At 49.6% G+C, this 24,916-nt stretch overlaps 1 protein-coding gene across 1 annotated transcript; it reads left to right on the top strand.

The window, feature by feature from the left end:
- The first annotated feature begins 19,201 nt into the window (after positions 1–19,201).
- LOC139832383 (uncharacterized) lies at positions 19,202–20,422 on the top strand. Its single transcript, XM_071822128.1, has 5 exons — positions 19,202–19,500; positions 19,583–19,790; positions 19,881–20,096; positions 20,176–20,356; positions 20,388–20,422. Exons 2-5 carry the CDS (start codon positions 19,629–19,631, stop codon positions 20,420–20,422), a joined length of 594 nt encoding a protein of 197 aa, XP_071678229.1. The 5' UTR covers positions 19,202–19,500; positions 19,583–19,628.
- Positions 20,423–24,916: the final 4,494 nt, after the last annotated feature.

Genomic DNA, 24,916 nt, shown 5'->3' with positions numbered 1-24,916 from the left:
ATTGAGCTCTGATCACTAGAGAGAAATATCAATTAGATAATGGCTTGATGCCGGTATATTGTCTATTTTGGTTGGTCTTACTTTATTAGTTTCTTCATTCAGTCCAAGATCTCCCTATACGTTTGGTGTCCAACATTGGAGGTCAGTACATTATGCAATATATCTTCTTTTATGCAAATCACGTAAGTTGAATCTGAAAAAAGCCAGTGAGACTTTGTTGTCTGGCTGACAATGCTGATAACTAATCAGCCTTTAAAGATGAAATAATGTTCCTTGACAGCATCCTGGCCCAACTTGAGGTGAAGGGAAACTGAAATTTGTTCATATTAAGATTTTGTTTTCATGGGCCTAGTGCTGTATCAACTAGGAAAAACGATTTCCCTTGCTTACAATGGACAGTAATTTTTCTGAATTGCATTGAATAGAGTAGAAAGTGCAAAAGATTATACACAGAAAAACAACCCGCCTGTTGCTCTCAGAAGTCAGAAAGAGGCAAAAAAAAAAAAAAAAAAAAAAAACTGAACATCTATTTTCATGATATCCGGTTATGCTGTAATAACATCTCTCTGTTTTAGCTAAAGGAATTCAGGAAACACTGTGAAGGCTATGTTCTTGAAGTAAATGAAAAGGTCTGTACTTTCTGTTTATAGCAGAATTGAGATGCCGATCATGCTTAAAGTTCACTTTGTTATTCATCTCATTATACATGTCTATATGATTTCGCTAGTGGGGTAGCTTGCGCCAGCGTAGTCAGGACTCGGGAGACGCGACGCTTGAGGTGTGTGACGTGTGTCCGCCAAGGCTCTAGGAGGTGTCGGAGAATCAAAATTTAGAACATCTCCAGTCACGTTCTCGAAGAGATTTGGACGGGGCGTCGGACAAAAAAATCGTTCCTAGCCGCGTCCCCTAAAGACTCTTTTTGTCCGGCACGTCCGGATATGGTGTCCGGTCCCCCGAGCCCGTGTCCGCTCCACAGGAGACGCCAGACACAACGAAAAGCGAGGCAGGTAGTGACGGGACCGACACGTCAGCGGCACATTCAAGTTTGGACCTAACCGTCGCCTACCTCACGACGGAAGTTATTCGCGCGCAGTGACACACGACCGAAGCGCCGCAGCTTTGCCTTAATGGTGATGGAGGGGTCTCATCGATGTTGCACAGCCTCCACGCGTCGCTAGCGTTCGCACGCCACCGCGCGTTTCCCGCGCTTTCTTCCCACCGCTTCTGACCTCTTCCCGCGCTTTCTTCCCGACGCCGGCGTCTATAAGAGCCCCCTCCCCCCGGCTCAATGTAAGCCACCACAGCCGTCGGCACCCTTTCTCCACCACAAGCACATCCCCTGTCGCTCGAACACCACTGCACAATGATGAACCGCCCCGGCGCCGGCCAGTTCCCTCCACCGCCGTCTCCTCCACCACCGAAAGCACCGCAGTTCGATGTCGACGCCACCGCGGAGGAAGTGGTGCGGCGGCACTGGTCGGAGCGGGTTCGTGCAGAGCGACGACATCATCTGGCGGCAATGGAGCGGTGGGAGCGTCAGCAACGGGAGGAGGATGCGCTGGCGGACAGCATTGCGGCGTTGGACGCCACCACGTAGGAAGAGGCGCGGCGGCGCCGGATTGAGGAGCAGAGGAGGGCAGGCGACGACGCGCTGCTGGAGCAGCGGCGTCTGTTCACCGCCCTACGCATGGAAAGGCGACGCGCGCAGCAGGAGCTGCGGCGGAGGGGTGGCGACGATGGGGCAGGACCATCGAACGCACCGCCGGGCGGTCAGTAGGCTAGGGTTTAGATGAAATCTAGCCGTTTTCATTCAAATTTTATAATATATAATCAAATTTGAATGAAAACTTTTATTTTCGTGCACTAAAATATTTATTTGGGTGGTCGTTTGGGGGACGTGGCTGGGGAGCGACGCCCCCCAAACGTGGTACGAATAAAACACGTCCCCTAAACGCTCAATGTGACAGTTTGGGGTACGCTTCTTAATCCTTCATCTGGCTGCTCTTCAAACGCATACTGTCCGGCGAGAGTAATGAGATGATAAGAAATAGGAGACATGAGAGATGGCGTCGGCTGTGGAGGACTGATGGGGCATGGCAGGGTAGTGGTGTGAGACGGCGGCGGCGGTAGAGGGCTGACACAATCCGCGATGGGGGCAGGCGGACAGGGTGACCATGTGTTCGGTGCTTCCATCACAAAACCATCACAAAAAAAAAACGACATGTGAAATTGCAATTGTACCCTTCAGCTTAGAGAAAAACCGAGTACTAGTGAACCGCCTAAAATGCCTTTAATGGCCAATTATATGAATTTGGATGTAGTATTGCAAATATGGGCCGTTGGATCACGAAAATAAACGAACTGAAATCCTTTGATGTACTGTAAAAGAACTGATAATTAAATAATAACTTTGAGCGTCAAAATAATGCATTCGTTCGTAAGCAAAGGTGTATTGAGTGTCCAAAACCTAAGTTGTAATCAGCAACGAGCTTCCAAGATTCAAATCTCTCTAAATCCTTCTCCCTCTCTCTCTTTTCAGCTTTGGTTACGTTGCTGAAGTCATGATGTAATTGTATGGATTAGTGACGGGATCTACGATAGAGTTTCTCGGCTTCCCCATCGCACTTTAATTTCATACATTGGCTGTAGTTACGGCTTGGCCTGTAGTTGTTCTTGTCACCAGAAAGGATCAGTGAGATAATATAGTGTTACCTACCAAGCAATAATATGGGCCCAAGTTACCAACGGGAGGGCTACGCCATTATATATTTCACGAGTATCGATCGAGAGTCACCGCTGAGTCTCCCTTGTGCCTTGATACTTGTTAGTTTGCCTAGCAACACGCAAATATGTGCTTGAACGAGGAAAGTCTAGGAGAGAAAAAAGATAATGCATGAGAAAATAGAGTAGCAAAGTATAGTACATGTGCGCTGTGAATAGGAGACGTTGGGGAAGAAATAAATTTTAGTGCTTAGACATAGGGAGCAAGCTCAAACTTTCGATGGTTTCATCCAGCAGGCAACTGAGCTTGGCTATAACCTCGTTCAACCTCAATGCTCGTCCTTTGCTCCGGGCTGCAATGGCTCGCAGTTCTCAACCTTGTTGTCTTGTCGTTGATGAATTGGTGGTCAACGCGGTGGGGTGCCATCTAAGATTGGAGGGGAGGGAATTGCTAGCCTTGCCCACTCCATGGGTTCCTGATACGGGAAGCGTGATGGCCTAGACGATAAGCGTAAGTTCATCGAATGTGTGGGAGGAGATGAGGGAAGATGTGAGATTGATCTAATGTACAATGTACAAGCTCCAGCTGGAACAAGGCTTGTGAGCAGCACCTCATTAGAACCATTAGTTGATAACCGAATCTTCAAATGTGTCAGAAATTCATATTAGTTTTGTATCTTTTTAAAAATGTAGTTTGCCATGTTGTTAAACATTAAATAGATTTCCTCTCCCGAGCAATTACAAGTGATTAGTTTTGAACAAGCTCAATGAAATGTGGCAATGCATTCTAGCGCATGGTTTCCATGTAATACATGTGTATAGCATGTTCCTTTAGTCTATACAATTATTTGCATTTGCCTCTTGCTAATTAATGTGGAGTAATTTTAAAGTGACACTACCCTCTATAGATTATCTTGGCCATTAGATCAACATAAATGAACGGCCAATATCATTTGGGAGCATCTTAAAATTTCTGGTTATAATAATTATCAATCAAAGGTCATGTTTATATCCAAGTTGTAGACCAATAATGTTTGATAACACAAACATATTTGCAAAACTAAATTAATCCAAGTGCCTGATTGATCAAGATCCAGTAAGATGACTTGAATAACACACGATTTGGTTGCACTTTGATTGCATACATTGGTAGTGTTGTCCTTGTCAACAAATGTGTTTTCAACACGGATCAATGATACACACAGTGCAGTGTTACCAACCAAGCAATTACACGTACATGTGCGAGATTCTACCATCCGATCAAGTACCAATATATATTGACTTGTATGACGATCCACCACCAATCTCTCTTGCCCTTTGATACTGGCTAGTTTGCCAACTCTTTTGAAGCGACACACAATATGTGCTTGACCGGGGGGGGGGGGGGGGGACTAAGGTGTAAATGTAGGAGAAAAAACCAGTGAAGGGTGGTAATCATACATCTTCTCTAGAAATAGGAGGCACTAGGAAACAAATGACTGTTCGTGCACAGAGCTAGGCGGAACCATGTTCCTCCTCAGTCTCACATTACCAGCAGTTGATAGCTCGTGGGTTATTCTGAGGCTCTTTCGGTCGATTTGAGGCTCTTGGAGTTGCATGTACTCTTCCTGAGACTCGCTGAGATGGAACATCCCAGACGCACGCAACTAGTTGAGCAACCCCTAATCATAGTGACCTATTATAGAACAAACCTCAGTTGATTTTCTTGTGGATTTCGGAATTCATCTCCGGTTTAACAAACCACAAGTGATAAAAGGATAAAGGATGCCAAGTATAAATGCACTATGACCAAAGGTGCAAACCAATTTTTGGTATTTTCATTTTTCTCATCTACCCTCTATAATAATATAAGATTAGCAAAAAAGAAAGACAACTATAAAAACAGCTAATACGTAATAATATGTGCCCAAGATACCATCATGAGAGATAGCACCACTATTTATTTCGCAAGTATCAACAATCCCCACGAGTACTCTCCCTTGCGCCTTGCGCCTTGTTGCTTGTTAGTTTGCCTAGCCACCCGTAAACATGTGCTTGCAATCAACACTTCATCAGAACCATAATAAGATAACTATATTTTAAAGGGGTGTTTTACGGTAGGGGTTACTAGTTCTATGCATGGGCTACTAGTACTCAACCGTTGTTTGCAAGGGTAGTTTGGGAAATTAAGCTTTATCCATTTCTATTTTACTTTTCTGTTTTGCAAGTGCAATTTGGTCCGTAATAATAGGCTAATCTCACCGGTGCACCCAGTGAATCAACTCATAGTTTTTTTTTTTTTGAACTAATCAACTCATAGTTGTTGTCTTGACGTCTTGTAGACACGAAACAGATCCTGCAAAATGAGAAGTACACAAGACATAGAGCATCGCCGCCCTCGCGCACGATCCTGCACTTGCCGGCAGTGCCAGGCGTGCATGCGGGCCTGCCCTCGCTGTCATCGCTGATAGTCCATTGCGGCATCCCTGCTAGAGCTCTCTCGTGCTTGTCTCTGTCTTTGCCGGCAGTCGCAACAACCTCTTCAGGTTGCGCTTGTCCTTTCTAGCAGTTCAAGTTTGAGTAGTTGTTCTTTTTCATGTGTGATTTGCAGAAGATGTAGGCGAAGGCGGCACATGAAAACAAGCCGCCTGGGCGTTTGGGTCTGGCCGGACGCGGTCTACCACCGTGCGTCCCATGGAAAGGTGGCGTGGCGGTGGCAGGTCGAGGTGTGGCTTCGACGGCAAAGAGGAAAGCCACACTGATGGCAATACGGCCGTCCACGCCGAGGACGGCAACGCGCGCGGGATGGCTAAGCCGACGACCACGACCCAAGGCAACGCGGACGTCCACGACCATGGAGACGACGGTAACACAGCCACACGGACGGACACACAAATGGCAGCAGCATGATCGCAGTGCCGTGTGGTGAGCATGCATGGTTGCCATCGACCTGCATCTAATCTGTCGGATCAATCTTGAGGGAACGCTAAGAGTGCAATAGATTGTGGCAAGGAAGGAGTACCAAATTTTCCCTTCGGTGAAAATTTACTACTACTCATCTTGGTCAGTAGTATTGATTTATTTGAGCCATTGGATCTGCTGGCTCAACGGCCCATATTATCCGGTCACTACACTACAGGAATGCCGCGCTGCGCCGACGGCCGTGGCGTACGCCGACGGCCAAATGTCGGGGCCGTCGGCGTACTGCCCGGTCAGCCCAGCTGCTCGAAGCGCCCCTCGGCGTATCGCGCCCCTCGGCGTATGACACGCTATGCCGAGGGTGGCCCTCGGCGTATCGGTGGCCCTCGGCATAGGTTGAGGGTGCGACCCCGTCCCGTCGCCCCGCGGCCATGCCCTAACGGGACCTTGACGGCGTGAAGCCTACGCCGAGGGGGCCCGTCGGCGTAGCTGAAGCCAATTTCTCCCGCCGAATCCTCCCGCCCCTCCCGCCAAAATGACGTCAGCTGTCTAGCCTATGCCGAGGGGCACCGTCGGCTTAGCGTCCATCTTTTTTTTCCTTTTTCCCGCCCATTTCTCCCGCCCAATCTTTCCCGCCAATTTTTCCCGCCATTTTCTCCCGCCAGCTTTTCTCGCCGTTTCAGCCCCTCGCCTCCCTATATATACCCATGTGTTCTTCTCCAACAAAACACCACCACCAGCATGGTGTGGTGTTGTTTGTCTAATGTTGTACCCCCGGGGTCTTTCGGCTACACGCACATGCGCTGACGGCACTTAGGCATGTCCTGGACGTATAGGGCAGAACTCACCGGTGGGGTGAACCGGAGGAAAATCTTAGATAGCATGGATCCATACTTGCCACCACATGACCTAAAACAAAGGAAAAAAGTCCATTGCTAACCCTAACTCTAACCCTAACCCTAACCCTAGGGGTAGATTTGCGGGGTCCCCGCCCCCTAGGGTTTCCCTAGATACAAACCACCGGAGCGTCCGAATCGCTGGAAACTCCTGCTACGGCTCATCCGGGGCCTATTTCATTCCAAACCTATGGTTTCCATGTGCATATGTCCTAAACAAAGCAAAGAAATTAAAAAAATCCATTGGTGAACCCTCGCACGAAAAAAGCTATAGGGGTAGATCTGCAGGGTCCCCGCCCTAGGGTTTCCCAAGATACGAATCACCGGAGCGTCGAATCGCTTGAAAACTTGCATTTGTCCCTAACATATGTGTACAAGTGTGATGTAAGGTTTGTCTAACCTTGCATGTACCCCGCGTTGACGATTTCCGCATACATGGGCCGACACTTGGTAAAATCCAGGATTTGTATGTGGAAACTCCTGCTACGGCTCATCCGGGGCCTATTTCATTCCAAACCTATGGTTTCCATGTGCATATGTCCTAAACAAAGCAAAGCAAATAAAAAAATCCATTGGTGAACCCTCGCACGGAGAAAGCTATAGGGGTAGATCTGCAGGGTCCCCGCCCTAGGGTTTCCCAAGATACAGATCACCGGAGCGTCGGAATCGCTTGAAAACTTGCATTTGTCCCTAACATATGTGTACAAGTGTGATGTAAGGTTTGTCTAACCTTGCATGTACCCGCGTTGACGATTTCCGCATACATGGGCCGACACTTGGTAAAATCCAGGATTTGTATGTGGAAACTCCTGCTACGGCTCATCCGGGGCCTATTTCATTCCAAACCTATGGTTTCCATGTGCATATGTCCTAAACAAAGCAAAGCAAATAAAAAAATCCATTGGTAAACCCTCGCACGGAGAAAGCTATAGGGGTAGATCTGCAGGTCCCCGCCCTAGGGTTTCCCAAGATACGAGATCACCGAAGCGTCGGAATCGCTTGAAAACTTGCATTTGTCCCTAACATATGTGTACAAGTGTGATGTAAGGTTTGTCTAACCTTGCATGTACCCCGCGTTGACGATTTCCGCATACATGGGCCGACACTTGGTAAAATCCAGGATTTGTATGTGGAAACTCTGCTACGGCTCATCCGGGGCCTATTTCATTCCAAACCTATGGTTTCCATGTGCATATGTCCTAAACAAAGCAAAGCAAATAAAAAAATCCATTGGTAAACTCTCGCACGGAGAAAGCTATAGGGGTAGATCTCGGGGTCCCCGCCCTAGGGTTTCCCAAGATACAGATCACCGGAGCGTCGGAATCGCTTGAAAACTTGCATTTGTCCCTAACATATGTGTACAAGTGTGATGTAAGGTTTGTCTAACCTTGCATGTACCCCGCGTTGACGATTTCCGCATACATGGGCCGACACTTGGTAAAATCCAGGATTTGTATGTGGAAACTCCTGCTACGGCTCATCCGGGGCCTATTTCATTCCAAACCTATGGTTTCCATGTGCATATGTCCTAAACAAAGCAAAGCAAATAAAAAATTCCATTGGTAAACCCTCGCACGGAGAAAGCTATAGGGGTAGATCTACGGGGTCCCCGCCCTAGGGTTTCCCAAGATACAGATCACCGGAGCGTCGGAATCGCTTGAAAACTTGCATTTGTCCCTAACATATGTGTACAAGTGTGATGTAAGGTTTGTCTAACCTTGCATGTACCCCGCGTTGACGATTTCCGCATACATGGGCCGACACTTGGTAAAATCCAGGATTTGTATGTGGAAACTCCTGCTACGGCTCATCCGGGGCCTATTTCATTCCAAACCTATGGTTTCCATGTGCATATGTCCTAAACAAAGCAAAGCAAATAAAAAAATCCATTGGTAAACCCTCGCACGGAGAAAGCTATAGGGGTAGATCTGCGGGGTCCCCGCCCTAGGGTTTCCCAAGATACGAGATCACCGGAGCGTCGAATCGCTTGAAAACTTGCATTTGTCCCTAACATATGTGTACAAGTGTGATGTAAGGTTTGTCTAACCTTGCATGTACCCCGCGTTGACGATTTCCGCATACATGGGCCGACACTTGGTAAAATCCAGGATTTGTATGTGGAAACTCCTGCTACGGCTCATCCGGGGCCTATTTCATTCCAAACCTATGGTTTCCATGTGCATATGTCCTAAACAAAGCAAAGCAAATAAAAAAATCCATTGGTAAACCCTCGCACGGAGAAAGCTATAGGGGTAGATGACCAGCGTCCCCGCCCGACAGTTTCAAAAAAAACCTATCAACGGAGCGTCGGAATCGCTTGAAAACTTGCATTTGTCCCTAACATATGTGTACAAGTGTGATGTAAGGTTTGTCTAACCTTGCATGTACCCCGCGTTGACGATTTCCGCATACATGGGCCGACACTTGGTAAAATCCAGGATTTGTATGTGGAAACTCCTGCTACGGCTCATCCGGGGCCTATTTCATTCCAAACCTATGGTTTCCATGTGCATATGTCCTAATCAAAGCAAAGCAAATAAAAAAATCCATTGGTAAACCCTCGCACGGAGAAAGCTATAGGGGTAGATCTGCAGGGTCCCCGCCCTAGGGTTTCCCAAGATACAGATCACCGGAGCGTCGGAATCGCTTGAAAACTTGCATTTGTCCCTAACATATGTGTACAAGTGTGATGTAAGGTTTGTCTAACCTTGCATGTACCCCGCGTTGACGATTTCCGCATACATGGGCCGACACTTGGTAAAATCCAGGATTTGTATGTGGAAACTCCTGCTACGGCTCATCCGGGGCCTATTTCATTCCAAACCTATGGTTTCCATGTGCATATGTCCTAAACAAAGCAAAGCAAATAAAAAAACTCTCGCACGGAGAAAGCTATAGGGGTAGATCTACGGGGTCCCCGCCCTAGGGTTTCCCAAGATACAGATCACCGGAGCGTCAGAATTGTTGGAAAACTTGCATCTGCCCCTAACATATATGTACAAGTGTGACGCGTCATTTTATGTGCTAAATGTTTTCCGTTTCGCGCGTTGCCGGACGGGTGCACGCGCGCGCCCGGTACGGCCATACCGCATGTCCCGGTGGCCCCGTTTTGCGCAGTTGGCAAAGCAAACGGAGCCAAAAAATCGAGCGGAGCCGCGTGGCGTCATTTTATGTGTCCTAGTGACCACTGCAAAAGACGGAACTGGGATACGGCAATTATCTTGGAGAACCCTTCACGAACAGGGCTATCTCGTCCGGAGTTCTATGGCTTTTAGGGGAAATGAGTAGGAAACGGCCCGTTTCACCACATAGTTTGTCGGAACGAGGCCATATTTGGCACGTGCGTGGGCCTTAGGATGGGAAGCAAGGCCCCGGTCGCGGATTTCCAATCCGAACCACGGGCGACGGTTTTTCCATTTTCGGGGTGCCGGAAGGGCTTTTTTTTGTGAAGCAGCTACATGGTGCGCATTTCAGTATCGCGCGGGACCTCCGCGCGGCGGTAGGATACCTCCTACGCACCACCTATCACATGCCATATGCGCGGAAGCCATCCGGGAATCCCACCCGCTTCTGCGGTGCCCGCCGAATCCGCTGGAAAGCTGTCGGATTTGAACGGGGCGACACTTTCCTTCGCTCAATAAATGGAGGGAAAAATGTTTTTAGGTCTAGGACGCGTCATTTTATGTGCTAAATGTTTTCCGTTTCGCGCGTTGGCGGACGGGTGCACGCGCGCGCCCGGTACGGCCATACCGCATGTCCCGTTGGCCCCGTTTTGCGCAGTTGGCAAAGCAAACGGAGCCAAAAAATCGAGCGGAGCCGCGTGGCGTCATTTTATGTGTCCTAGTGACCACTGCAAAAGACGGAACTGGGATACGGCAATTATCTTGGAGAACCCTTCACGAACAGGGCTATCTCGTCCGGAGTTCTATGGCTTTTAGGGGAAATGAGTAGGAAACGGCCCGTTTCACCACATAGTTTGTCGGAACGAGGCCATATTTGGCACGTGCGTGGGCCTTAGGATGGGAAGCAAGGCCCCGGTCGCGGATTTCCAATCCGAACCACGGGCGACGGTTTTTCCATTTTCGGGGTGCCGGAAGGGCTTTTTTTGTGAAGCAGCTACATGGTGCGCATTTCAGTATCGCGCGGGACCTCCGCGCGGCGGTAGGATACCTCCCTACGCACCACCTATCACATGCCATATGCGCGCGGAAGCCATCTGGGGATCCCACCCGCTTCTGCGGTGCTCCCGCCGAATCCGCTGGAAACTGTCCGGATTTGAACTGGGGCGACACTTTCCTTCGCTCAATAAATGGAGGGAAAAATGTTTTTAGGTCTAGGACGCGTCATTTTATGTGCTAAATGTTTTCCGTTTCGCGCGTTGGCGGACGGGTGCACGCGCGCGCCGGTGCGGCCATACCGCATGTCCCGGCGGCCCGTTTTGCGCGATTGGCAAAGCAAACGGAGCCAAAATCGAGCGGAGCCGCGTGGCGTCATTTTATGTGTCCTAGTGACCACCGCAAAAGACGAAACTGGGATACGGCAATTATCTTGGAGAACCCTTCACGAACAGGGCTATCTCGTCCGAGTTCTATGGCTTTTAGGGGAAATGAGTAGGAAACGGCCCGTTTCACCACATAGTTTGTCGGAACGAGGCCATATTTGGCACGTGCGTGGGCCTTAGGATGGGAAGCAAGGCCCCGGTCGCGGATTTCCAATCCGAACCACGGGCGACGGTTTTTCCATTTTCGAGTGCCGGAAGGGCTTTTTTTGTGAAGCGGCTACATGGTGCGCATTTCGATCGCGCGGGACCTCCGCGCGGCGGTAGGATACCTCCTACGCACCACCTATCACATGCCATATGCGCGCGGAAGCCATCTGGGGATCCCACCCGCTTCCTGCGGTGCCCCGCCGAATCCGCTGGAAACTGTCCGGATTTGAACTGGGGCGACACTTTCCTTCGCTCAATAAATGGAGGGAAAAATGTTTTTAGGTCTAGGACGCGTCATTTTATGTGCTAAATGTTTTCCGTTTCGCGCGTTGGCGGACGGGTGCACGCGCGCCCGGTACGGCCATACCGCATGTCCCGGCGGCCCCGTTTTGCGCAGCTTGGCAAAGCAAACGGAGCCAAAAATCGAGCGGAGCCGCGTGGCGTCATTTTATGTGTCCTAGTGACCACAGCAAAAGACTGAACTGGGATACGGCACTTATCTTGGAGAACCCTTCACGAACAGGGCTATCTCGTACCGAGATCTATGGGTGTTAGGGGACAGTGTAAGTAAACGGCCCGTTTCACCACATAGTTTGTCGGAACGAGGCCATATTTGGCACGTGCGTGGGCCTTAGGATGGGAAGCAAGGCCCCGGTCGCGGATTTCCAATCCGAACCACGGGCGACGGTTTTTCCATTTTCGGGGTGCCGGAAGGGCTTTTTTGTGAAGCGGCTACATGGTGCGCATTTCAGTATCGCGCGGGACCTCCGCGCGGCGGTAGGATACCTCCTACGCACCACCTATCACATGCCATATGCGCGCGGAAGCCATCCGGGGATCCCACCCGCTTCTGCGGTGCCCCGCCGAATCCACGGAAACTGTCCGGATTTGAACTGGGGCGACACTTTCCTTCGCTCAATAAATGGAGGGAAAAATGTTTTTAGGTCTAGGACGCGTCATTTTATGTGCTAAATGTTTTCCGTTTCGCGCGTTGGCGGACGGGTGCACGCGCGCGCCCGGTACGGCCATATCGCATGTCCCGGCGGCCCCGTTTTGCGCAGTTGGCAAAGCAAACGGAGCCAAAAAATCGAGCGGAGCCGCGTGGCGTCATTTTATGTGTCCTAGTGACCACTGCAAAAGACGGAACTGGGATACGGCAATTATCTTGGAGAACCCTTCACGAACAGGGCTATCTCGTCCGGAGTTCTATGGCTTTTAGGGGAAATGAGTAGGAAACGGCCCGTTTCACCACATAGTTTGTCGGAACGAGGCCATATTTGGCACGTGCGTGGGCCTTAGGATGGGAAGCAAGGCCCCGGTCGCGGATTTCCAATCCGAACCACGGGCGACGGTTTTTCCATTTTCGGGGTGCCGGAAGGGCTTTTTTTTGTGAAGCAGCTACATGGTGCGCAGTTCAGTCTCGGGCGGCACCTCCGCGCGGCGGGAGGAGACCTCGTACGCACCACCTACCACATGCCATAGGCGCGCAGCAGCCATCTGGGGATCCCACCCGCTTCCTGCGGTGCCCCGCCGAATCCGCTGGAAACTGTCCGGATTTGAACTGGGGCGACACTTTCCTTCGCTCAATAAATGGAGGGAAAAATGTTTTTAGGTCTAGGACGCGTCATTTTATGTGCTAAATGTTTTCCGTTTCGCGCGTTGGCGGACGGGTGCACGCGCGCGCCGGTACGGCCATACCGCATGTCCGGCGGCCCCGTTTTGCGCGATTGGCAAAGCAAACGGAGCCAAAAAATCGCGCGGAGCCGCGTGGCGTCATTTTATGTGTCCTAGTAACCACGGCAAAAGACGGAATTTGGATACGGCAATTATACGGCCATACCACATGTCCCGCGCGCCCGGTACGGCCATACCGCATGTTCCGCGCGCCCGGTTAAAGGGGTAGATCTACGGGGCTCTGAGGTTAGGGTTTCTTGTACCAGAGGGAATCTCGAGGTAAGATGATATAATTATTTTTACTACTTGTTCCTATGGAGGCACCGCCGATGGAGGTCGGTCAAAGGGGTAGACCGCCCGATCGAAAGGGTAGACCGCGCACTCAATTTAATGTGAACGTGGTAAAAAAGGTAATCTGGACCTAATATAATATATACTAGTATATTATAGTTAGAAGAAACAATGAAAGAAAAAACAGACAAAAAAATTCTGGCTAATGTTTCAAAAAAAAAAAAAAAAAAAAAAAAATTCTGGCTAACCCGAGGGTGGCCCTCGGCGTATGAGGGAATCTGGCTAAGCCGAGGGTGCCCCTCGGCGTAGCTAGGGATCTGGGAACACCAGGTCGGCCTGCCCGCACGCGTTTTCCCCAATCCCGCTCGCATTTTGCCCAAGTCCCGCGCTCGCGTTTTCAGCCCGACGCCGCCGCCACCTGCCGCTCCCGCCGCCGCCGCCACCTGCCGCTCCCGCCGCCGCCGCTCCTGCCCGACGCCGCCGCCACCTGCCGCTCCCGCCGCCGCCGCCACCTGCCGCTCGCGCCGCCTCCTCCCGTCGCGCCGCCCTCCTCCTGTCCCCGACGCCACCGCCACCCTGCTGCTCCCGCCGCCGCCGCCACCTGCCGCTCGCGCCGCCCTCCTCCCGTCGAGCCGCCCTCCTCCCGTCCCCGACCACTGGCCCCCGGCCCTCCTCCCGTCACCGCTGCTCCCGTCCCCACCCTCCTCCCATCCCCATCCTCTCTGCCCCTCGGCCCTCCTCTCGTCGCCGCCCTCCTCCTCGCCCCGGCCTCCTCCTCGCCCTGGCCCTCCTCCCATCGCCGCCCTCCTCCTCGCCCCGGCCTCCTCCTCGCCCCGGCCATCCTCCCGTCGCCGCCCTCCTCCTCCTCAACACCCCTCCCGCACTGTGGTATGGTAAGCAACTTTAGCCTTTTTTCATTTTTGTATTGCTTTAATTGTTGTAATAGAAATTGATGTAGAAACAAATAGAAATAGAATTGATTTGAAATAGAAATAGAAATAGAATAGTGGAAATAGAAATTGAAACCATATGTATGTATGTGTGTTCTTCTCCAACAATAGATAGTGGGGATAGAAATAGAATAGTGTAAATAGTAGAAACAAATAGAAATAGAATTGATTTGAAATAGTAATAGAAATAGAATACTGGACATTTGGAAAGAAATAGAAATGTCTAGTTGAAATTGAAATGATATGTTTAATAATTGAAATAGAAATGCAAATGTGAATTTCTTCTAATAATATGTATTTGTAATAGGCCATGCCGTGACCGCCTCGTCTTGAGCACCCCGGCGTGACGATCCCGGATCTTGACGCGCTTCTCGACGGTCGGTTGTTCGACTACTTCCTCTACAGCCGAGGGTGAGCAAAATTTCCAACTTCTTCTCCGCATTTTATTTATGTCACTAGATTCATTTTCCAAGTCAAGTTGCGTCACCTAGGTGTCACTTCCCGTCCTCAAGCGTTACGCGGATAAATATGCATTAGTGGTCGGCATATTTTCAACCGTAACGCTTGCGGCATTTACGGGACAGTCGGCGGATCCGTAGTTGGGTACGTTCTCCATGCTCTGCTCCGGTCCGAGTCAGGATTTCGGCAGCGCCTCACCGTTGTTCTCCGGATGCACATCCTCTTGTCTTTTGGCGAGACGTGTATCGGGAGAGCAGCGGGGAGGTGCTGCCGAAATTTTGACTCGGACCGGGGTAGAGCATGGAGAACGTACTCAATCTACGGATCCGGCGGCTGCTAGGAGCCCACCTAGTAGAGATGTAGGTTGATGCATTCGTTTTGCCTGTTAAAAAAATTAAAATATGATGCATTCTCCTATTTGATATAAATGCTATGCTTGTCGTTTGGCTTCCAATAGAGCAGAGGATGGCTGATAATGGATGGATGTACACCGGCCGTGTTAGTGCGACTAATAAAACAGATGAGTGGATAAGGAAGACTTGGCATTTAGTGAAGGAGTTGGCGCGTGGTACAAAACAGAAGGTTCAGCCACTTTGCCCGTGCAATCGTTGCTTGAAGCATCACCGTCGTGGAAAGGATGACATGTTTAAACACCTTCTGCAATATGGGTATATGCCTCGTTACGTCACGCAGATCGACTTTGATGAGCACGAACGTGACAGAGGTGAGGTGATGCGGCAGCGGCTCAATGGCAATGAGTACGATGGGGTTAGAGACTTTCTAGATGATCTTGTCGATGCCCACATGCCATAGACACCACCTACAAGGGAGCACCCGCCAGAACCGGAGGAACCTCCAGAACCGGAGGAACCAGAGCCAGCCGCGAAGGCCTTCTATGATATGATAGCCGCTGCTAAGACGCCTCTGTACGATGGCGCCGAGATTTCTCAGCTCGATGCCATCTCCCAATGTCTAGCCGACAAGACCCGGTACAACACCACCCGTGACGGCTTCGAAGCAAGTCTGAAAACAACTGGTAACATGTTGCCCAAAGGGCATTGTCTGCCTAAAAGCCTCGCACGAGACGAGGCAACTCATGTCGGCGCTCAACATGGATTATCAAAGGATAGACTGTTGTGAAAATGGCTGTGTTCTCTTCTGGAAACAGTTTGCGGAGGACAAGTACTGTCCCATTTGTAAGGCCTCTAGGTATGAAGAGGTAACGGGAAAGGATGGTCAGGTGAGGCAGTCAAAGATCGCAAAGTCGATTCTTCGGTATCTCCCATTCATAAAAAGAATCCAGCGGCTTTACTTGATCGAGGAGACCGCCAAACAGATGACGTGGCACAAGATGGGGACTCGAATAAAGGACAATCAGGGGCGGACGAAGATGGGACATCCATCGATGGCAATGCATGGAAGAACTTTGATAGAAAATACCCCCATATGGCAGCAGATGCTCGGAATGTCGAATTGCGATAGCTACAGATGGCTTCAATCCATATGGTATGTCGAATTCCAATTACAGTTGTTGGCCCGTGTTTGTAATTCCGCTCAATCTCCCTCCCGGAGTCCTAATGACGAGGAAGACCATGTTTCTGTCGCTGATCATTCCAGGGCCCCATTACCCGGGAAGAACTTGAGTGTCTACATGCAGCCGATTGTGGAAGATTTGAACCACTCTTGGCACCACGGGACGTTGACGTACGACCGAGCATCGAAGACAAACTTCTGCATGAAAGTTTGGTTGCGGTATACCATGCATGACATGCCCGGGTACGCCCTAACATGCGGATGGTGTACAGCTGGTAAATGGCCATGCCCGGTGTGCGAGGCATCGACTTGAGTTCCTTTGGCTAAATAAGGGTCGCAAGTATGTTGCGTTTGACACGAATCGGCAGTACCTCAAACGGAGGCATCCGTTCAGAGAAGACAAAAAGAACTTCAAGAAAGGCAAAGTTGTGCATGAAGTAACAGAGGTGCCAAAGTTCGATGGTATAGCTGTTGATGCCGAGCTACGTGCTCTCGTGCCAGCGGCATCGGAAGCTGGCCATCAATTTGAGGGATATGGTGTAACGCACAACTGGACTGACGAGGCAGCCTTAACGAAGCTCGAGTATTACAAGGACCTCGAACTTCCCCATAACATCGATGTGATGCACACCGTAAAGAATGTCGTGGAGTCCTTATTTCACACATGCCTAAACATTCCCGGAAGTCAAAGGATAATGTCAAGGCTAGAGTCGATGTTGAGAAGCTCTGTGATAGGAAGAAATTACACATGCAACGTCCTGCGGCCGTCGAAAGAATTGGTTCAAGCCGCACGCCGACTTCTGCCTTGATTCCATCCAAAAGAAGGAGGCATTCAAGTGGCTAAAATACGTTTTGATGTTCCCCGATGGTTATTGTTCGAATATGAGCAAGGGAGTCAATCTTTCGACGGGAAAAGTCACCGGGCTCAAGAGTCACGACTATCATATATGGATTGAGCGGCTGATGCCGGTGATGCTTCGAGGGTATCTCCCCGAGAAAATATGGCGAGTGCTCGCGGAGTTGAGCCATTTCTTCCGCACGCTCTGTGCTAAGCAGATATGTCCTAAGGTTATTGAGAAGCTGCAAGTTCAAGTGCCGGAGTTGCTATGCAATTTGGAGATGATCTTTCCGCCAGGCTTCTTTACTCCGATGGCACATCTCATTGTGCACCTCGCAAACGAGGCACTCTTGGGTGGCCCAAAGGCGATTTCGGTGGCAGTTTTGTATTGAGAGAGAGTTCAAGTATATTCGGAAGATAACCTGGAAACAAAGCCAAGATTGAAGCATGCATAGCTGAGGCAACGTGCCTTCGGGAGATGGCAGATGCCGCAACAACGTACTATCCTGATGAAGTTCCCACTCTGCATAACCCGGTCTCTCGTTACAATGTCGACGTGCCCATGAATGACCCCAAGCTTCAACTATTCCAATGTCCCGGTGGCAAGGCTGGTAAAGGACAAAAATATAGATTGGAGAGGGAAGAGAAGGATTGCATAATGCTCTATGTGCTTATGAACATGAAGGAAGTGGTGGGGGGACGGCACGATGGCGGTCACGATTTCATTAGGTAACATGGTGTAATGCTTATTGTATCTAGTTTCGATCACCTACACTCAACTCGGTCTAATGCTTACTGTATCCTTTCAGCGAATTCACGGATGAACAGTGGTGGCTTCCGCGCGATCCCACGGGCGCGGAGTTGGAGACTCTACTGAAAGAGGGTGCTCCCGAAGTAAAAATAAACTTTGTGTCTTGGTTCATGAAAAAAGTAATGTCTAAGCTGTCCCTCTTACCTACCAATATGTGACTTGTCCCTGTTATTCCACGTAACTAATGCACACAACAAATTTGAACCGTGCTTGTAGGGAGCTGATGCAAACGTTGAGATGACAGATGAGTTGAGATGTGTTTCTCAAGGTTGTAACCGTGACGTCATGAAGTATGAGAAGTATGACGTGAATGGGTTTCGATTCCATACGAGAGACACACCAGAAGGGCCGGGCGAATCCAAAAACGATAAATACTGGTGTCTTCACTAAAGGATCCGATACCTTTGATTACTACGGGAGGTTAGAGAATGTATACGAGCTGACCTTCAACCGTACAAACAAACAACTCAATCTCGTTGTGTTCAAGTGTCATTGGTTCGACCCAAGAGGTGGACAGAGAATTACCAAGTCCATTGGGTTAGTTGAAGTTAAGCCTTCCACCACCTATACCGGAGCCGATGTCTATATTGTTGCTCACCAAGCCAAGCAAGTTTATTATTTGCCGTACCCATGCCAGAAAGCGGCCCTCAACGGCTGGGAAGTCGTGTTCCAGGTATCGCCACATGGTAACCTACCGATTCCCTCCGAGGACGATTACAACAACATTGACCCTGTAACATACGAGGGAATTTTCTATCAAGAGGAAGAGGACTTCGGGCACTTTGAGTTAGAATGTGTTCTTGAAGAGGACCTCAGGAACGATGCAGAAACTCGTGGTGAGTCAGTGGTGGATCTAAAGGACATAGATATGCTCGAGAAGTTACAAGTGGAAGATGATAGCGATGATGAGCCTCCACCCGTCTATCAAAATCCAACTTACTACTCAAAAGATAGTGATAGTGATAGTGGCAAGGAGAAACAAAATGAGATTGACGATGAGATTGATGACGGCTGGTGAGGGTCTTTTATGTGTTTATATTTCAACATGCTTCTTATTTGTTTAGTATCTTTATGCTTACTATTTATATTTTTTTCAACATGCTTCTTTATTGTTTAGTATCTTTATGCTTAGTATTTATATATTCTTGAACATGCTTCTTAATTGTTTAGTGTCTTTATGCTTACTATTTATATATTTTTCAACATGCTTCTTAATTGTTTTCTCTTTCTCAATGCAGGTGATTGAACAATATGAGCGGCGGCAAGGAGGACTCGTCGAGCTTGCTTAAGAAGATGCAACAACGCAAGAACAATGTTAGAAGGAGTGAGAGGGAACCGCGTCGCAATCCGCGTTACGAGGACTTTGCGGTAGGAGGAGGAGGACGAGGACGAGGACGAGGACGGGGACGAGGTGGAGGTGGAGGTGGAGGTGGAGGTGGAGGTGGAGGTGGAGGTGGAGGTGGCTGGGGAGGACCGGACTTTGAGCCACCACCCTCGGCTTCAGGCGACGTTGCTTCCGGGTTCTTTTTGGAGGGGACGTCTAGAGAGGAGGCGGAGACGGAGTCTAGAGCCGAGGAGGACTCTAGCCGCGGGTTTGAGACTCCGGAGGAGGATGGGCGGCCGAAGGCACTGAAGATTCGTGGGGAAGCGAGAGTCCCCGACGAGAGGAAGGAGCCTAAGACCCATGAGGCGAAGACCCTTATTATTCCTGCTGGCACTGAGTAAGTGTACTAATTTGGCAATTTCGATTTTCAAGTACTAATGTTTGATTTTCATGTGCTAATGTTTGATTTTCATGTGCAGCAATTGGATATTTCCTCCGGGGGTCAAGGGGCGCCTGCCTAGCAGCATGATTGGAGCTTTGCTTAGGAAGTTCTGGCCGGGCAAGTACTATCCCCTCGGCACTGTCCCAGCTGGCGAGATGAAGCTAGCCACTACTTGGACGGACTACGAGAGTGCCCCTGGCGTAGGCTTCCCGACGGCTGCTGAGGCCGTGATGAGAAAGTTTTGGGTAAGACATATTTTCTCGAGCTTCGTTCATATTTGATGACCCCAATGTTCTAACTCATGAATCTCACAATTGTTTTTTGCATGATTGAAGTGTTTTTATCGTGTGGCGCCCGAGGTTGAGGAGGCGGCCGCGAACAGGACTTTGCGGGCGACTTGTGAGAGGTTGACACCGCAGGTGTGGTACAACCAAAGGATCACGTCCGCGGGTCACTTCTGGGCAGAGAGAGGCGAGAGGGTCCATAAGCCGGACATTGTCGGTAAGAATGCTAAGGCCGAGTACGAGATGACGGTGGAGGACTACATGTCGGTGAGTAAAATGTCAATGAGATTCTACATTGCTACTAAGTTGCGATTGCATTAGATTGAGTTGAGTATTGCATTTTCAGGTTATCCCCGATTGGGCCGAGCCGCATGCCGAGGCATGGGAGGAGATGGTTAGGACGAGGTGGCTCAAGATGGACGAGGACTTTGCAGCCGTGGCGAGGCGGAACGCGGAGAACCGAGGCGACGGTGGCACACACTGTGGGGGAAACCTCAGCTACGAGCGCTACAAGGGGAAGACGGTATGTATACATTTTATTTTCCTTCAGGTTCAAAGTTGGTACTCACAACATTTCCTTTCGCGATGCGTAGGGCCGCGTTAGGACCCGAGGAGGAGATGTCGACCTCGAGATATACAACAAGATGCGGCTTAAGAAGCCCGATCTCTCGCAGCCTCAGCCCTCGCTCCCTGAGTACTTCGGCACCTACGCCGAGGACGTCGAGAACTACTGCGAGATGGTGAGGCATCGTCACCCGGAGGTGGATGACCCCATGAGCGCGGAGGTCGACGAGGAGTCGTTGGTCCTGTCGTCCGGAGGGTTGCCGCATGGCCGTCTCGCCATGCTGAACAAGGCCGTCAAGCATACCCTCACCACGACCTTCACGCGTCTCAAGGCGGGACTCACCAAGGACAGCCCCCCTCTCCCGCCTCGTCGCCGGTCTCGGCAACAACCCGCATACGACGTAAGTTTCCCTCATTTCCATCCTCTTTCCGACTTTCGTTCATACATTGCTAAGTGCTAACGAGACATGAATTTGTGAAATTGTAGCCTGACTTCGAGGCGGCCTACGTGGTCGCTCATCAAGAATATCAGGTGGCCTTCAACCAGCACCAGCAGCACTTCATGGAGTACATGGCATATATACATGTAAGTTCCAACCTTTGTTTCTGCAAATGATGACAAGTCCCACTTTCCCCTAGTTTGATGCTTCATTTCTTCAAAGACTGACATGTAAACTATCTTGCAGGCGTCGATGGTGGCCAATCAAACTGGACAGACAATGATTTAGGGCCGATGCCTCCCTTTCCGGGGCCGGCGCCAAACATGCCATCGAAGGAAAATTTCGCTGCGGAGTACTATGGGAGAACAACGGTAAGTTCTTCGCCAAACCGAATACTACGGCTTTCCTTTGCCTCGCAAATTGCTAACATCTCGGGAACATGTGTGTAGGGAACGGGATGTTCCGGAAACCAGGGTGGTGGGAGGGAGATCACACCGGTTCATCATGGTGGTCCTTCTCCCGGTGCTACACCCGGTACTTCTCCCGGTACTTCTCCCGGTCCTTCTCCCGGTGGTTCTTCCGCAGCTTCTACCGGAAGGAATCGGCCCGGGCCGGTGTCTAGCGGCGACGAGCTCCTCTAGTTGTCGCATTGTATCTCTTATCGACACTATGGCACCATGTATGCACACTAGGGCACCACCATGTATGCACATTATGGCACTATGTATCCACTATGACACTATGTATGCACTTCATGTTATGTGTATTTGCACTTCATGCGAAGTTCCTGTGAATTTTATGTGAATTTTATGTGCTTTTATTATCTGCCAAATCTGGAAAACAGCAAAAAAACCAAAAAAAATGACCAAATGGTCCAAGCTACGCCGACGGCTTCCCCCTCGGGGTAGCGTCGACATGGACCAAATGGTCTCATGTACGCCGACGGCTTCCCCCTCGGGGTAGCGTGCGCCAGCGCTCGCCAGGGCCTGCCGCGTGGCAGAGTACGCCGACGGCCTCACGCTCGGCGTAGCGTGCGCCAGCGCTCGCCAGGGCCTGCCGCGTGGCAGCGTACGCCGACGGCCTCACGCTCGGCGTAGCGTGCGCCAGCGCTCGCCAGGGCCTGCCGCGTGGCAGCGTACGCCGACGGCCTCACTCTCGGCGTAGCGCGCGCCACGGCTCGCCAGAGCCCGCCGCGTGGCAGCGTACGCCGACGGCCGCACCCTCGGCGTAGCGGTAACGACCGTCAGGTCGACGTCGTCCGTTAGCTTGCTACGCCGAGGGCTAGTACGCCGACGGGTGGTCGTCGCCCTCGGCCTTCGCCTTCTACGCCGACGGTCTCCTCTACGCCGACGGCCAGCTGGGCTGTCCCGAGGCTGACCTTGCCCGAGGAGCTATGCCGAGGGTCCCCGTCGGCGTACCATACGCCGAGGGCGAGGCGGTGGTACGCCGAGGGCCGCCGGCCGTCGGCACCTCGATGGATTCCTGTAGTGCTACCGTAAAAGCACCCATTTTAAAATATGTCGGAAAATCCATACTAAAATTTAGTATCATCTTTATTATATGTTTTGAGATGCTTTCTAAACCTGAATTAGATCTCTTCTGCTGTGTTTTGGAAAACAAGACATATTAGCAAACGGTTAAATTTATCTAGGTGTTGTCACCGATTGAAATCCAGGACGATAGCACGATTGGTCACATTGGTTGTGTTGTCCTTGTCATCAGAAGCATTTTCAAAACCGATCAATGATATATGTACCTATCAAGCAATAATACGTGTGGGGGATACTATCGTCAGAGTTAGAACCAGTGTATATTTGACTAGTATATCAAGAGCCACAAACAGTCTCTATTACACCTTGTGTTACTAGTTCGTTTTCCAAATCCTCAAATCCTCAAAGGAACACACAAACATGTGCTTGAAGGAGGAGTAAGGTGTGGAAGGGGGCAAGAACAGAAAAATGAAGGATATATAAAACTAGTGAAGTATGGTAATCATACGTCTTCTTTAGGAATAGGAGTCATTAGGGAAGAAATAACACTTCGTGCACGGGACTAGGCAACAACGACGTTGCTCAGTTTCACTGAAGATATTCGAGTGTTGATGGGTTACTCTGAGGCTCTCTTGGTCTAGATTGAACAGCTGATGCAAAGGAACTTGAAGAGCAGCAGTACGCGACCATTAACGATTTTCTATGGAATGAATATATATGTCAGTTTTCTCGTAGCGAGTTGATTTCTAGCCTGGCGACTTGCACAAGATAGCACGATTGGTCGCACTTTGATTGCACACATTGGTTGTGTTGTCCTTGTCATCAGAAACGTTTTCAAAACCGATCAATGATATACCTACCAAGCATGTGGGGGATACAATCATCAGAGTTAGAATCAATATATATTTGACTAGTATATATTGTGGCCAGGTCGACCACGAGTACGTGTGCGGAAGCAGCAGGCGACCGGCACAGAGGCGGATGCGACGTGCTTGGGCAGCGGCGGCGTGGATAGTTGCGTGGGCATCGGCCATGGCCGGGCTCTGGCGCTGGACTGTTACTGTACTGCGTCTGGTGGATAGGAAAGGGGATAAGAACCCAGCCACTTTATTTAGAACTACACGATCGTTCCCACCTCACAAAACCCACGTGATCGCCAGGTTTCATCTGAAAACATTACTAAGTTTCCTACAACTTTGCATTGTCATAAATAGAAATTGTCAGAGTCATATCACAAGATATGTGGTTTAAGCTATTCTACATCCCATGCATATTACGCCCTTTTACCATGACAGTCTTAGGTGTATCGTGTTTTAGGAATGATACATGAACATGTGAACTCATGTAGTGATGTTCCACCCCTTTCCTACGTACATATAAGATACTAGCGGAAGGCACATGATATGCATGTGTGGTTTATGAATGATTACCATTGCAAATAAGATCACATCATACTTCTATATTTTACAAATCATATTTAACAATAAAATGTTAAAACCACTTTATGTGAGTCGTAATAGTCTTACAGTCCTTTTTTTGTGTTCGCTAATGTGATTTTCGGTATTATCATAGAAGATCACGAGGCTCTGTTGTTGAACCTGCAAGATTTTGAGAAACAGTGGTCAAGAGTAGCTGTTTTGTCTTGATTAATTTATAAAAACTGCATTTGCTTGGTTATCACATCATCTATATATGTACGTGTGCAAGTACTTTCGGGTCATAGCTTGCACAAACACAAATTATTTAAAGTAGAATGAAAGAGTCACATTTACTAGATTGTGAGGTCGAGTGCCACCGTGAGAACTCTAGAGAGATCCTTGTTAGCCTCATTTTGGCGCAGGTCGTGCAAGCGAATCTCAGAATCCTCTGTCATTCGATCAATCATATCGAGAGATGATTAATGGTTATTCTTCATGTGAATAAAATAAACGGCTAATAATTTCTTGTATGTCATGCCGATGGATAATAAGAATCAAAATTGGTGTATTATATAGTGGTATAGATTTTTCACTAGATGACACTCTAGGGGCTTGAGGGGTGTAAGGTATTTGTCGCTATATAATATTGAGGTGGCATGATTCACTAGTAGAAAAAGGGGCAACGGTACCGGTTCCAGAGGGGCTTTTGTACCGGTTAAGCAACCGGTACAGAAGATCCGGTACAAAAGCCTCCCCCCTTTCGTACCGGTTCATTACGAACCGGTATTAAATGGCCTCCACGTGGGCACCCATGAGGGCGCAGGGCTAGGGAGTTTTGGTACAGGTTTGTAATACGAACCGGTACCAAAGGTTGTCTACCGCGGCAGAGAAAATGCAGAAATCTCTGCTGCGGCAGAGAATCCAGGGTTTAGGGTTTTAGGAGGGGTTTAGGGGTATCAGACCGTTTCATATCGCGTCGATGCGCCTGCTCGCATTTGGGTTTAGGTAGTACATGAAGATAAAGGTGATGCATATCAACTTGGTGCATATAATATAACACATGTAATTGCATAAGATCGCAAACTAAGTAGTATGCATGAAGATCGATCTTCATGCATATATAGTGGTACTCTCCGAGGCATACTATCTATTACATGTAGTATAGTGGTACTCTC

This window comes from Lolium perenne, chromosome 6 (assembly GCF_019359855.2).
Source record: "Lolium perenne isolate Kyuss_39 chromosome 6, Kyuss_2.0, whole genome shotgun sequence".
Classification (NCBI taxonomy): domain Eukaryota; kingdom Viridiplantae; phylum Streptophyta; class Magnoliopsida; order Poales; family Poaceae; genus Lolium; species Lolium perenne.
This window is presented reverse-complemented; position numbering and strand designations above follow the sequence as displayed.

Excerpts from the sequence above, each read along its gene's own strand:
- LOC139832383 (XM_071822128.1), top strand. The coding sequence starts at position 19,629 with ATGATTGGAGCTTTGCTTAGGAAGTTCTGGCCGGGCAAGTACTATCCC. Across the intron at positions 20,097-20,175 it reads CGGTGGAGGACTACATGTCG|GTTATCCCCGATTGGGCCGA; the intron begins GTGAGTAAAATG and ends TTGCATTTTCAG. Across the intron at positions 20,357-20,387 it reads CTACAAGGGGAAGACGGTAT|TTGGTACTCACAACATTTCC; the intron begins GTATACATTTTA and ends TCAGGTTCAAAG.